Source organism: Schistocerca cancellata, chromosome 2 (assembly GCF_023864275.1).
Source record: "Schistocerca cancellata isolate TAMUIC-IGC-003103 chromosome 2, iqSchCanc2.1, whole genome shotgun sequence".
Taxonomy (NCBI): domain Eukaryota; kingdom Metazoa; phylum Arthropoda; class Insecta; order Orthoptera; family Acrididae; genus Schistocerca; species Schistocerca cancellata.
The window spans coordinates 700730409-700745590 of record NC_064627.1 but is presented as its reverse complement, the minus strand read 5'-3'; the positions used below and the strand labels follow the sequence as shown (position 1 = coordinate 700745590).

General features: G+C 40.7%; 1 protein-coding gene across 1 annotated transcript in view; it reads left to right on the top strand.

Moving 5' to 3' along the window:
• The window catches only part of LOC126157785 (ATP-binding cassette sub-family C member 4-like), a 241759-nt gene that overhangs the window by 188589 nt on the left and 37988 nt on the right, over positions 1–15182 (top strand). Inside the window, exons 17-18 of the mRNA XM_049916399.1 lie at positions 13593–13720; positions 13807–14052. Of these exons, the coding sequence (XP_049772356.1) occupies positions 13593–13720; positions 13807–14052 (374 nt within the window). The remainder of the gene's footprint in view (positions 1–13592; positions 13721–13806; positions 14053–15182) is intronic.

Sequence of the window (15182 nt, the reverse complement as noted above, 5' to 3'; positions counted from 1 at the left end):
ATTACCTAAACTTTTCTCATTCTTTCTTCTTTAGCAGGTAGAAGATTATTATGAAAACAAACAAAAATTTCATTACAAAAAAGTACAAAACAACCCCCCCCCCCTCATAGCCCTCCACAAATCTTCTGTGTTTCAGACTTTTCTGACCCTATGTATATGGCACTCATGGAGGCCTCCAAATTAACGAAAGTGCTCCATTCATCTGACAGCTATTAGGTTTATAGGGGACAATGTTGGTTGTTTTAGTCAAATGGTAACCTTACACATTACATTACATTACATTGACCTCTGGTTACACACACTTCCCTCAGTAATTGTATGTAGTAAAGAATCTTGGACGTTGTATATATAGTTCCTGACAGCAGTTTGAAATTCAATCAAAAACCTGGTATTTTCAACAGTTAATTTTGGATCTAAATATATGACCCTCTTTGCATTATTGTATTGTAATTGAAGAGGCTAAATATAAATAACATGCAATGTCAAATACTGTACTCAAATTAACATTGTAAAAGAATAATTTGTGTTTAAAATGAGGTATGTTCGATATTAATTTATATGGAGCTTACCTCAACATTGTCTGTTGACAGTTTTTATCACCACTTTACTCCCTCAGAGGCACCAAGTTTAAAGTGAATGATATTTGTTTTTATTATAACTTTCTTATTTTTCAGGTAAATGAATCTGATGGAATTTTGGCATAGGATCGATGCCCCTATGAAACCGTTATCTGCAAAATAGGGTAGTGAATTAGGCTGCATAAGTCAAAGGGGCAAGGGGCAGAAATTTTTGTTAATTGCTCAGCCAAATATTTACCAATTTCTTAACTTCAAAATGCTAACATAATCTACATAAAAAGAGCAATTCAGTAAAATAATAGTGAATATACTCAGATATCATTAAATACTTATTTTTTCAGCTTGAAAATTCAAAGTTAATATTCAAATGTGAGATACTTCTTCCCATACATAATTATGTAGGCGATTGTGACCTGTGTTTTATTGTTGAATACCACACACAATTTCACGGTAGTCTTCTGAGTGATAACGATTTTCCTTCTGCAACTCATGTTGATCGCATTGATAGAATATTTCATTACAAAATTAAATGGACTTCTATCTACAAATGCCCTTCAACTGTGTAATTCGTTTAATACCAACAAATTCATCATTTACCTTCAGATAAATATTTGGTGTACCAAAATACCACGTTTCTTGAGGAAATATTTCATTACTTCTATTTTTTATATATAAGTTTTTTCTTGTTACCTAAACAAGAAACATCAGTAGTTTATAGTTCATAGAAATATATTGGAACTTTAGGATTTTTCTCATTGTTCAAGCTCATAATTTGGTACATATTTAACAACAGGTACACAAATTTCCACAGATTGTACAATAATTTTATCTTCATTTAGAAGTGTATCTTTTATTTCAACCCCAGCATCATTGTAGTGAGCTCATCTAAGCATCTGCAGCATTGGAAATATAAGTGAAAATTACAGTAAGCTCCCCTTGCAATAAAATTTCTTAATAGTTCCCAAAGAAAACACAGAGAATATTTAGCAGATATAACACTTCATTTCATGACTCTTTCGTTTTATCTTTAAGGTACGAACTCAAATACAACAAAACTGATGATGAAATAAAAGGATGCTCTAGTCTGTATGTAACATTTACTGATTATTTTCTTTCTTTATGGTTATCAAATCAGATAGCTTTTCCACATAATTATCAGTTAATTTTTATTAGATTTTCCATCATGAGTTGGGTAATCTGTACCATCAGCTTCAATAATACTGAAGCTAATGTACAGTTCAGCATGATTAGGATGAAGTCATCAATCTCCTATATTTTGTTAATTTCTGTTATTTTAGGAGTATTTAGAGTATTTTTTGATTGGCCATTCACAGGGAATGGGTAGAACTGATAGATCTCTGTGTCGTTCATCTAATAAGGAAAAAACTTTATTAAGATATTTCTAAAGTAACTGCTACAGTAGCAGCATTAAGGTCAATTAAATCATCATTTCAATCAGTTATAGTAATTTCTAAATCCTGTATGGTGTCAAAAGTTGGGGCATACACAGAATAATGAGGTTCATGAATTAGTGGTCTACCAAATTCAGAATTAAGCTTAAATGAAGCAATAATATTAGTTTCTTGATGAAAATGATCAATATGCTACACAAAAATTTCATCATCTAAATTAAAAATAGTGTTAGTTAACTCATAGAGAATAATTTAATGAAGATTACCAGCAATAGCTTTTTTGTTAGCTTCAATAGTTTCACCACTAAATCCAAGAACACTTCCAATACTATCTTTCATATCAATATATAATTTAATACCACTCTGAATAGTAATTCTATTTGAAGTTCGTCTGTTTTAATGTGAATATTTGTCTTTTTTGTATGAATAAATTTTTCTGAACTTTGAAACTACTGTATATTGATATGCAGGAAGTTCTGTCTTTTCTCCAGCACAATACAATTTCTTATTTTCTGATGTAATATTTGGAGTAGCAAAGATGCCACCACATAGCCCAAATGCATTGATCGGGACGTATAATATAGCACTGCACTCGACTGTGTCAAGTCACTTCCACATTCGGAGAGCGTTTGACTTAGCTTTCTGTATGTCACTACATTTACAATCAATTTTAGAAGACAGAACGAGATGTTATGTCATGATCGCATATATAGATCTGACCTCAAATCGATAGAATTGCGAAAAGTGACCAAGGAATAGGTGTATATCGACCAAATATAAAGCCTAATGCGATGAACTTGAGGAAGTACTTTCCTATCTTCCGGTTTGCACCAAACAATTTGTATATCGGATCAAGTATGCTGCAACAGGAGGAATCCTGGAAAACGTGTACATTGAAACGAAGAGAATAAGGGAGGGAGTCAATTTTTTCCCCATTGTGACTGCATTATACTGTGTGTCTATTGAGGTACCAGTGATTCCGGATGCATCAGTCACGTGACATAGCCTGCGTTCTACTCGTATACAGCTACGTGTTCGGTATGTGTTTTAAAACACTGTCTACTTGCGTTCGTTAACGGTAAACCTGTCGGTCATCACAGGACTTCCATTTCATGTGTGAAGAAACATGACACACTCCTCTAAAGGAGCTTTCATTTATGCCATCGCCCGTGTCGCATCTTGGGTGTAAAATCAAGACTTCAGGGTCACAACTAACTTAGCGGTAAGAGCTTGTGATGCGCATTGTCCGAGTGATGCGCCGTTTACAAGTTAGTGACGGAATGATTTGTAATTTTCACATGTCGGATACTGCTGCTTTGCGTTTATCTGTTTCCTTGTGGGATGTATCCCGCGCAAGTAACTATCATTTTATGTAGGCCTAATGCAGCCATCGTATAATTTCTGAACCGCGATTGGATGTGAACAGTGGACACTATACGTCTGTGCAAAGCTATATTGCGCTCGTATGATGCACAACAAATGTTTTACCATTCGACAAGATAGTTCAGCGTAGAGAAACTGTGAAGAAGGATGTATGTCTGATAGGGGGGAAAGGTATCCGGTCTAACATTATAGCCAGTTTTTAAGTGCAGAACGTCGCAGTCTTAGGAGTGTGTGTGTTTATTTTCTCTATCTTACCAATACCTTCCAAGTACAGATCCTAAACTCTAGAACAATAATTTAGAATTGATAGCTTCGTTGATATAGCTAAAAATGTATCCAACTCAGTTCGTCTCGAACTCCATCGCGTATAAAAATAAGTCTTTTATTGTTCTTCTTAACTGAATTCTATTACATTAAGGCACTTTGAAATCTGTTACTACACATCGATAAGGAGAGTAAGCTCCTCGACATGGTAACATCTCGAGAAATCTCGCGCATTTGGCTGGGCTGGGACTTGGAGAGCTATATTCATTCACGAGAAGTGGAGTGTAGCGCTCTTCTTCTGATCGCTTGGAGATGAATTCTCTAACGGTGCTGCAGGGTGTGTTGGTCAATGACCATGTGAGGTTGGTCTTTTACCTAAGACGGGGAGAATGCTCTGTGACTTCCATACGCTGAGAGATAGATCGTAAATTAAACACATGTTCGAAATGTTACAAATATGTAGAGCATTGTCTGATGCACTTTGATCATGTATGTGTTCGAGAATTAACAATAAATGCATGTACTGCACAGTAATCAACCCACATTCGCAATCATACTCATAAAGTGATGTAAAAGGGGCTGTTTAGCTGTGATACTGAAATTGGGGACCATGCTGTCACATCAATGGCCGATCCTGAACTTAGTGTAAAATTCTTCGAACTATCATGTCTGGTGCTTAATATTACAGTACATCGAAGGTATCTTTTGCATCACATCCGCGCATCGGTTACCATATAATGATTGAGTGAGATAGCTTGTTTGAGTTGGGGGAGAAGTTTTGTGGGTGGGAGACAACTTCTGGAGGTTGCTAGCAGCTAAACAGCGATCGCGTACATGAGTGCAGGATTACGAATAACTCGAAATGGAACGTCGAGCCATCATCTGTACCGTCACGGTGACATATGAACTTAAATGTAGAGGTCATAAAAGACTCTCGCATGATAGTTTGGAAACTCTCCACAACACTGCGAAACTGTTCATTTCCTTATGTCGTGTGTTTTATTTAAAAATAATTCAACGTTATGCTATCTGCGGTAAGAATATGATTTACATAGTGTGATGTCTAGTTTTCTGTGAGAGGTCGTGGATCAGAGCGTCTTAATGCCAGTTTAGGATGTGACATAGAGGTCGAAGTCGTGGCAGAAAAGAGAAATGTTTGGCAGTGTACAAAGCGCGTTAGAAAACAGTGTTTCAAACAAGTAAACATGGCCATAGCGGGCGTTTCTTGCGATTTACAGTATAGTACGTGGGATACGATCATTCTCCTAGAGTAGAGGTGATGAAACTTTAAACTACCCTCTGCAGTTTGAGGGGTAAATTCAGTGAGGGGCGAAGTATGCCGTTAGGGCTGCACGCTGTGCTACTCTGGGAAGCATTGCGAAATATCTCTCTATCTCCTTCTCTCTGTCTCTTTCTCTCTCTCCGCTCTGGACTCCCAACGCACCTTTGCGTCAACGTGCGATAAATGGCGTCTATGTGAGTTCTATATCAGATGAAGTTATTTGAGCTTCTATAGTTGTTAATTTTTGTCTGCTGGGGGAGGGGAGGGGGGGGGGCGGTAGAGTATAACGATGACAGGATCTTGGGCTTATAGATTTGAATGGACATGGATCTATAGTACTTGTATGTAGTTTGGGGACGCACCACAATGCGCGCATTTCCGCCGAATGGTCGAAACATGGCCCTGTCGGAGTAACTCAGTTCGCTCTGTTTCTAGACGGGCTGCAGAAGATGGTGGATATGGCTTTGTCTGACTTCTGCTTAGTCCCGACTTAAAATTGTATGATCACATGCGCAAAGCTGTAGAAATGGGAGCAGTTGCAAGATGTGTAGGGACTGACTAAGACCATGTTGGATTTTTACTGTAGCAGATAGGTTCGAGAAAGGTGACTCATTTCGAGATACGGTTCACTTGTGGCTGTGATCTTTCTCGATGATTCATCGCCTTTAACTCAGTGATATATAACAGAACATCTGACATGGTATCGAGATAGAATACGTTACACATACTGGATAAATATCTAGTGGCGTGAGGGAGTTGCAAATACCGGTCACACTGCGTTCATTAGCCGAGTGACTTTCAAAATTCATCGGGCGGGTGTGTGATATGTCCGCATTTGAGGTTCAGGTTTATAAAGTATATCTGTTTGGGTAAAGGAAATGTCTATGTGCTGTTATAGGGGGTGTGTGGATTTGACTTGGGGCAGTGTGATAGCGAAGGAAAGAGTATGTCTAGTGCTAAGGAAGGTACAGGTATTTCCAGAGCCACATCGTTCAACAGAGTGTATTTCCAATACTTCGCTCATTGCCGAATACCGTTCAGTTGAGACCTGGATCATAAGATTTAGTTGTAAGTATAATGATAGAAGAAATCTGTGAGGGGTTTTCTAGAATGTGTTCGTGTATGCAAAGTCTGTGGTGGTATTGATTAGCGTTCCCACGTTAATGGTAGCGGTCTTCCGAATGCAGAGGCCTGTTGGAATGTAGGAATGTATGATAGTTAACTTTACCATGTTCTAGACGACCGAATAGCGAGCTAAGTATGTCCTGGGCTGTTTTCGTGATCAAGATGAGATGGCACGTTTGCGGTGGAGCGTTATTTCCTCCCATGTAAATTGATCGGTCGACTGCTTCTGCACATTTGATGCCTTTATTTAAATGAGAGAATATGGATTGTGGTGTGTTGGACACACGTTTGCCTGTTCTCTAGGCGTGGGAACGAAGTAGTTGGTTTGTAGAGAATATTGATCATCTCGGATCTGTTAGATGACCGACTTTGGTATTCGAGAGTGCGAATATCAGTTTACTCTACTTCTTTCTAGTTAGTCAACGGTTTACAGCACGCTGCACATCGATAATGTTTGGTGTTTGTGGAGAAATAATTTACAATGTACAGTGAGGTCCATTGATAGTGACCGGGCCAAATATCTCACGAAATAAGCGTCAAACGAAAAAAACTGCAAACAACAAAACTTGTATACCTTGAAGGGGGAAACCAGATGGCGCTATGGTTGGTCCGCTAGATGGCGCTGCCATAGGTCAAACGGATACCAACTGCGTTTTTTTAGAAATAGGAACCCACCATTTTTATTACATATTCGTGTAGTACGTAAAGAAATATCAATGTTTTAGTTGGACTACTTTTTTCTCATTGTGACAGGTGGCGCTGTAATAGTCACAAACGTGTAAGTACGTGATATCACCTAACATTCCGCCAGTGCGGACGGTATTTGCTTCGCGATACATTACCAGTGTTAAAATGGACCGTTTACCAATTGCGGAAAAGGTCGAGATCGTGTTGATGTATGGCTATTGTGATCAAAGAGCCCAACGGGCGTGTGCTATGTACGCTGCTCGGTATCCTGGACGACATCATCCAAGTGTCCGGACCATTCGCTGGATAGTTACGTTATTCAAGGAAACAGGAAGTGTTCAGCCACATGTGAAACGTCAACCACGACCTGCAACAAATGATGATGCCCAAGTAGATGTTTTAGCTGCTGTCGCGGCTAATCCGCACATCAGTAGCAGACAAATTGCGCGAGAATCGGGAATCTCATAAACGTAGGTATTCAGAATGCTACACCAACATCGATTGCACCCGTACCATATTTCTATGCACCAGGAATTGCATGGTGACGACTTTGAACGTCGTGTACAGTTCTGCCACTGGGCACAAGAGAAATTACGGGACGACGACAGATTTTCTGCACGCGTTCTATTTAGCGACGAAGCGTCATTCACCAACAGCGGCAATGTAAACCGGCTAATATGCACTTCTGGGCGAAGGAAAATTCACGATGGCTGCGACAAGAGGAACATCAGCGATCTTGGTGGGTTAATGTATGGTGCGGCATTGTGGGAGGAAGGATAACTGGGCCCCCATTTTATCGATGGCAATCTAAATGGTGCAGTGTATGCTGATTTCTACCGATGTTACTACAAGATGTTTCACTGCATGACAGATTGGCGATGTACAGGGTTATTACAAATGACTGAAGCGATTTCACAGCTCTACAATAACTTTATTATTTGAGATATTTTCACAATGCTTTGCACACACATACAAAAACTCAAAAAGTTTTTTTAGGCATTCACAAATGTTCGATATGTGCCCCTTTAGTGATTCGGCAGACATCAAGCCGATAATCAAGTTCCTCCCACACTCGGCGCAGCATGTCCCCATCAATGAGTTCGAAAGCATCGTTGATGCGAGCTCGCAGTTCCGGCAAGTTTCTTGGTAAAGGAGGTTTAAACACTGAATCTTTCACATAACCCCACAGAAAGAAATCCCATGGGGTTAAGTCGGGAGAGCGTGGAGACCATGACATGAATTGCTGATCATGATCTCCACCACGACCGATCCATCGGTTTTCCAATCTCCTGTTTAAGAAATGCCGAACATCATGATGGAAGTGCGGTGGGGCACCATCCTGTTGAAAGATGAAGTCGGCGCTGTCGGTCTCCAGTTGTGGCATGAGCCAATTTTCGCGGGCTACGCGTGAAACTTGCCCGCACGCGTTCAACCGTTTCTTCGCTCACTGCAGGCCGACCCGTTGATTTCCCCTTACAGAGGCATCCAGAAGCTTTAAACTGCGCATACCATCGCCGAATGGAGTTAGCAGTTGGCGGATCTTTGTTGAACTTCGTCCTGAAGTGTCGTTGCACTGTTATGACTGACTGATGTGAGTGCATTTCAAGTACGACATACGCTTTCTCGGCTCCTGTCGCCATTTTGTCTCACTGCGCTCTCGAACGCTCTGACGGCAGAAACCTGAAGTGCGGCTTCAGCCGAACAAAACTTTATGAGTTTTTCTACGTATCTGTAGTGTGTCGTGACCATATATCAATGAATGGAGCTACAGTGAATTTATGAAATCGCTTCAATCATTTGTAATAGCACTGTACTTCCAACATGATGGATGTCCGGTACATAGCTCGCGTGCGGTTGAATCGGTGTTGAATAGCATATTTCATGATAGGTGAATTGGTCGCGAAGCACCATACCATGGCCCGCACGTTCACCGGATCTGACGTCCCCGGGTTTCTTTCTGTGGGGAAAGTTGAAGTATATTTGCTATCGTGATCCACCGACAATGCCTGACAACATGCGTCAGCGCATTGTCAATGCATGTGCGAACATTACGGAAGGCGAACTACTCGCTGTTGAGGGGAATGTCGTTACACGTATTGCCAAATGCATTGAGGTTGACGGACATAATTTTGAGCATTTGTTGCGTTATTGTGGTATTTACAGGTAATCACGCTGTAACAGCATGCGGTGTCAGAAATGATAAGTTCACAAAGGTTCATGTATCACATTGAAACAACCGAAATAAAATGTTCAAACGTACCTACGTTCTGTATTTTAATTTAAAGAACTTATCTGTTACCAACTGTTCGTCTAAAATTGTGAGCCATATGTTTGTGACTATTACAGCGCCATCTACCACAAAGCGAGAAAAGTGGTCCAACTAAAACATTCATATTTCTTTACATACTACACGAATATGTAATAAAAAATGGGGGGCGTTTTTAAAAAAAACGCAGTTGATATCCGTTTGACCTATGGCAGCGCCATCTGGTTTCCCCCTTCAAGCTAGACAAGTTTCGTTCTTTGTAGTTTTTTCGTTTGACACTTATTTCATGAGATATTTGGCCCGGTCACGATCAATGGACCACACTGTATATTTTGTGCATTATGCTGCGTTAGCGATCGGGAGGCTAGTGCGGTGTTATTTATATCGAGAAGTACAGCGAAAATTGACGGTACTCGATGGTATATTCCCTGGTTGGAGATCGGTTTGACGGTCCAATATTCTTGAGAGTATCGTTTATATTTGATGACCTGTACACAACTTTGCGATGTTTAGTTGTCTGTGAAAAATGGTTATCAATGTAAAATAGTTTATTACCATTGAGTGCAGCGTCTGTAGAAAGAAATAACAGGTTGGCGGTGTATAGATTGAGGGAAGTGTCCATGCAAATTAGCAATCTTTGCAAAATAACGAGAAAGAGCCCCAGAAAGAAAAGGTGTGTGGTGCTTCGATACCTACGGCGTTAGTAATTCGACTGGTAAATTCGATAAGAGCTAATGAGAATGCTCGATTGATTGTGATGTGATATAGGTGCGGTGGGAACATCTGCGTATGTTGTGAGTAGGAAGGCTATCACGTTATGTTCGGGAGGAAGACTGGATTAGGTGACATTTTGGTAAACAGGTTCTGTTTTGGGAAGAATTTTCGTGCATACAAGCTGAGGCATGAATAAAGCAAGCGTTAACCATTTCTGGGGCACTATACAGTCCCCGAGAGGTCGACTTGGCTCTTATTTATGGCAAAGAGATGTGACGTAAGAATAATGTTGAGAACGTTTTAGATGGCGAGTCGTCACGCAGACGTTTCGCGGCGAGGCGAGAACCGTGCTGGGTAGTTAAGTATGGTTAAACGTGTGTGTGTCAACACACCCTGCATTCAACAGCAGAGACAAGCGGCACCTGGAGATGCCTCGAATATATGACTGGTGTGAGCGCTGCTTGGAATGCAACTGTCACCGGTGTTCGGCGGTGGCTGACGGCTGCGACGGAGCGTGCAGGGCCCAAGTTGTGGCTGCGGGGGTCGTTGCGCGCGCGGTGAAGTGTCCGTCAGTCGTCACTTATGGTCCGTTAGAATCGCTATGGTTGGAAAGCAGGTTCTGCTATTGTGGAATGGAGTTCTGAAACGTCTTTGCCTGACCGCAGTTAGAGGGAGGAAGGCCGAATGCACGCGGCTCTGCTTGGAGTGCGCGTTGTGTGTAAATAAACGCCCAGTCATTAACGGCGCCTAGATACGACTTTGGCTTGGGTTTGGCTGCAGCTCGCGGTTGCGCTCCCGCCCGATCACATCAGCACGTGTGCGTAGGTGAACACGTATTTGGATAGGAATTTCTCAGGTGTTGTGTATGAATGAGAGGTGCCACCACCTCATGCTTGCAGAAGCCAAGCAGGGGCTGTGCGTGGTTAGACATCTGAGGTATACGTCACTTATCGCTACCTCCTGTGTACTCAGTGGACAGGGGGCTGTGGACTGTGCTTGCGCGTGTTGATTGCATTATTTCCGGAGCGGGTCTGTAGGCCTTCATATGCGCTATATGAATTGTTTACGAGTACTTAGTGTGTCTACACATCACTGTGCTGTATTATTTAGGAGCAGTTTGCAGGTCTGCACTGAAATTATTTCGGAAAATTGGCAGTTGTTTGGCTATTTGGACGTAAATGTTTTGCATTATTTATGAGCAGTTTGAATGTCTGTAGGCTGTGCCATATATTATTTTTATCTGTTTACAATTAGCAAGTGTGTGTGTGTGTGTGTGTGTGAGTGTGTAGAGCATTATAAATGAGTTATGTAGGATTGGTTTGCAGGTCTGTGTGGTGTGGGACCTGTCAGTGTGTGTTACATATACCCCATCTCTAAATAAAGTACATTCGTTCCTGCATCCAAGGGCCTAGTGCATGCTGAATCCTTTTACCAGAAACCCGTAGGAAGAGGTTGCGTCCTGGAGGCTTAGGTTAGTGGCGATGAGCTTCGTTTGCAACAATTTTCTAAGGTTGGTGGCGGAAGTGCAAGTGACCTTTCTTTACTGGCAGACTTCAAACTTGGCGCTAGTTCCTAGGAAAAGGTGGCCATCTGGACCTAGAAAGTAGTTGAAATTAGATAACTGAACCTCTTTTCATACTTACATGAAATTGTAAATTGAATTATTTAACATGATTAAAATTGAAATGCAATTAAGTACTTAGGCAATTGATAGCTTAGATGCACAATGTGGGTTTTAGCATGTTTACAGAAGACTATGTCCGGCCCTTGTATGGAGGTGGCGATCGAGGGTGTCTGACGTAAGTGGTCGGATGCCCGCAGGGCGGTGGCGCAGTGCGTGTCCGCTTATAATGCGCACGCGAGAGAGCAGACGATCTTGAATCAGTTAACTTAGCAAGAGCGTTCTTTGTCGAGCACGCCGCATGATGGATCGGCGGTTGTGTGATGCTAGGACAGATTCCACTCTCCAGCAAACAACTTTGGCGCCAAGTGTGTTCTTTGTCCACCACGAAACCACGTGGTGGATCGCTAACTGACTGTTGTGATGTTGGGGGAAAATCCCACTCTCAGGCAAACAATTTTGGCATGAGACGTGTGGGATGAATATACTTTGTGAACGGACAACCTACCATTGTGACGTCAGAATCGGCAGGTTCGAACGAGCGAAACATGTTTACGCCACTGGACACGCATGGTCCGAGCGATCGCTGACTGGTGGCGCCATGGGTAGCCTCCTCTGCTGGAGATGATTTGAACAAACTCAGTTGGAGTCTGGACCTAGTGGTGAGTGCACTGGGTGTTGCGATCTCGAAGATATGTACTAAGTCTGTTGGAGAACAAGTGATGACTGTACTGCTTGAAATAAAGACTTCAGTCCTTTTTCCTTGCAAAATCAGAGGATGTGAATTAGGTTAGTACAAGTATAGTTTATTATTTGACGCGATTTTGATAGGTTAGCAGTGAAAAAACATAAGTGACAGTCAAAGTTTGTAGGATGTGGACTATTTCATATGTGTGATCCATTATAGTGTTGGAATTTGAACTTGTGAGAGATTTTTGTTAAGGATGTAATGCAAATGGCTTTCTTCCTGCCGAAAATCAAACATGTCGAATAAACAATAAATGATATTAATAATAAATATAAGTACAGGTTTTGAGACATTACCATGTTGGAGTTTGAATTTGGTGCTATTTTCTAGTGGTGGTAGGCCAATAATAATAAATGATAATGAATGATAATAAATGATGCAGCCATCATCCTGTTGGAACTGAATTTGGCGCCAACTTTTTCTGGTGGGTCAGGTTAGTGGACATAGCCCAATTGGCCTATTTTCCCGCAAAAATTCAAACTTCCCGCCATTTTTCTGGGGGTTAGGTTAGTGGAGGTTGCAGAATTGACTTATATTCCCGCCAAAATCCGCCAACTTAGATGACGTCATGCGCTGTTGCGAAGTCTACTCGCCACCATCTTGGATGACGTCATCGCCGCCATCTTGAATAAATTTAGTAACAATGCAGAGTGCGCCTGTACATACCTTGTCCCACTACTTCGACTCACTACGTTGTTTAACACCAAGCAAAGCTATCAGAAGACCAGAAAGCAAACATCAGTATTTGACTCAGTTCCAGGAATGTTTTAAAATACCCTGATACTACTAGCCCAGATCGAGACTACAAAAGATTAACATTTGCAGTGTGATCACTGCGTATGGCTGCCACACAACTCATGCAGTCAGTGCAATTAACAAGACAACTTCACACCAGTGAAATGGAGATCGACTTCAGCTGCACAATAAAATACAGTACTGAAACATGCCGAGAACGTGACGTGCTTAAATGATCGACACTGAACTTCAAAGATATTGCTATTACAAATCCATTCCTTGCCGTAGACACGTGTGCAGCGAGTCCTTTCAAAAGTTCTGCACATTTTGTTCATTGTGTCAGTTATGGTGTTTATTCAAAGTAATTAATTAATACTCTGTGCATTACTAAATGGTTTGATATAAAATAAATGATCGATAAGAGGGTTAATTTTTTTTTCAGTTTGCGCAGCGAATTTTCAGTATTATTAAAAAATACATAGCTTTTTTCATCATCAGTTTCATGCATAAATTCATTTCATTCGCACAACACGAATGTATTAGTCCTTAATTGTTCAAGTATATAATAGCTAAAGTTTGTAAATATGTGAACTACAAATCATTATCAGAATTGATGGATGTGCGTAATTTGTTAGCTGAAACAGACGAAATGCAAACGTGTCAAAAATGTGTTAGAAAATGTGTCGTCGGACCTTGCGGCAAGCAACAGCTACTCCGAGAATGGTATTGATAAATTTTGGATTTTCACAGTTTTTTTGTGTTTGCTTTTTGGAGCAGATAAGAAGCCACCAGCTGCTTGGCCACAGCAAGGGCGAATCGTCTTCCAGAAGTTGTATCTCAAGTACAGCCCAACGGATCCTCCAGTTCTCAGGAACCTCAATTTCACCATACAAGCGATGCATAAGGTTGTAGATAAATAATTTCTAAAATCTTCGGTAGGAACGTGACCTTCATTAAGTTTCTAACTCACGAATTTTTAACGTCTATGTAGGTTGGCATCGTTGGCAGAACAGGTGCTGGCAAGTCATCACTAATTTCCGCACTCTTCCGGCTTGCACCGACAGAGGGTGCCATTGAGATTGACGGAGTCGACGTGAATAGTCTGGGTCTGCACGATCTGAGGAGGCACATCTCCATCATCCCTCAGGAGCCTGTCCTCTTCTCTGAGAATCTCCGCTTTAATCTCGACCCGTTCTCGGAATTTGACGATGAGAAACTCTGGGACGCACTTGAAGAGGTAAGAATTTGGTTGTACAGAACTGAAGATTTTACTTAATTGGTTGGTCGTATACCTAGGAATCCTAATGCTGCCAACACAGATTTTATTTTTCTCATAGTCCATAAACCCCACACAAAGAAGTTGATGACATTCGTTTCCTCTTCGTATACGGCACATCCGCCAAACATCACATACCAATTTTCTATTATTTGTTGCTTCTATGATATGATGAAGATGTAACTCAATAAATATTGCAAGTAACAATTCTACTTTATTTTCTAAAAGTCAAGTTCCGTGTAACCTTTTCGTGGGTAAAATTACTCAGTTGACTTTAAGAAAACAGAAAATGGGATTTTTCAAATCTGTGTCCCTAATTCTGGCTAACCCTGCTCCCAATATCGGCCACCTGACGAAATTATGGATATCTCTTATAGGAGTTTCCAGTTCAACATATTTACCAATCGTAAAACTTAAGTTTCGCATATCTTAAATGATGTGAATTGGACTAACAGTCAACGTAAATATGCTGTAATATTTGTACTGAAAATCATTGAAAAAACATTTGAAAGAAATGAATTTTGACTAAATACATGAACTGCAAAAAAACCATAAACAATCTAATGTAAGAAAACAGGTTCCTAGGCAATATCTGTTATTCATTTCACTCATACTCTTCATAGCTATTTATAGCATGTTAGTCGCTATGGCACACATTTATATCAGGCCAATAACAGTATCACTCAGAAGTATTTTGTAGTTATGGTGTTATGTTGTCAGTATCGTTTGCATGCAGTCACAACAGAGCAACGCATATAACTATGCCATTCCATCAAGAGCTTCACGCCACTGTGGTTACATATCTAGTAAACAAGCTACGTGATACAGTAACAATCTAAGTGCATACACTTTTAACTCAAAACTATTTTTCACGTGCTTAGTTATCATTGTATTCATTAAATATTGCTACTTATGCATTCAAACAGTGTTTGTTTATTTGTAGAAGCAGCAATAAGTATGTCAAAACCTAACGAACGCTCAGTTGAGGTGAAACATGCTATTTTCCATATTTTGAAGAAGGGAAAGTCTCAGCCTAGCGTTACTAGAGATTATGGCATATTACAACAGTTAATAAGTGTGTGAAGTCGACA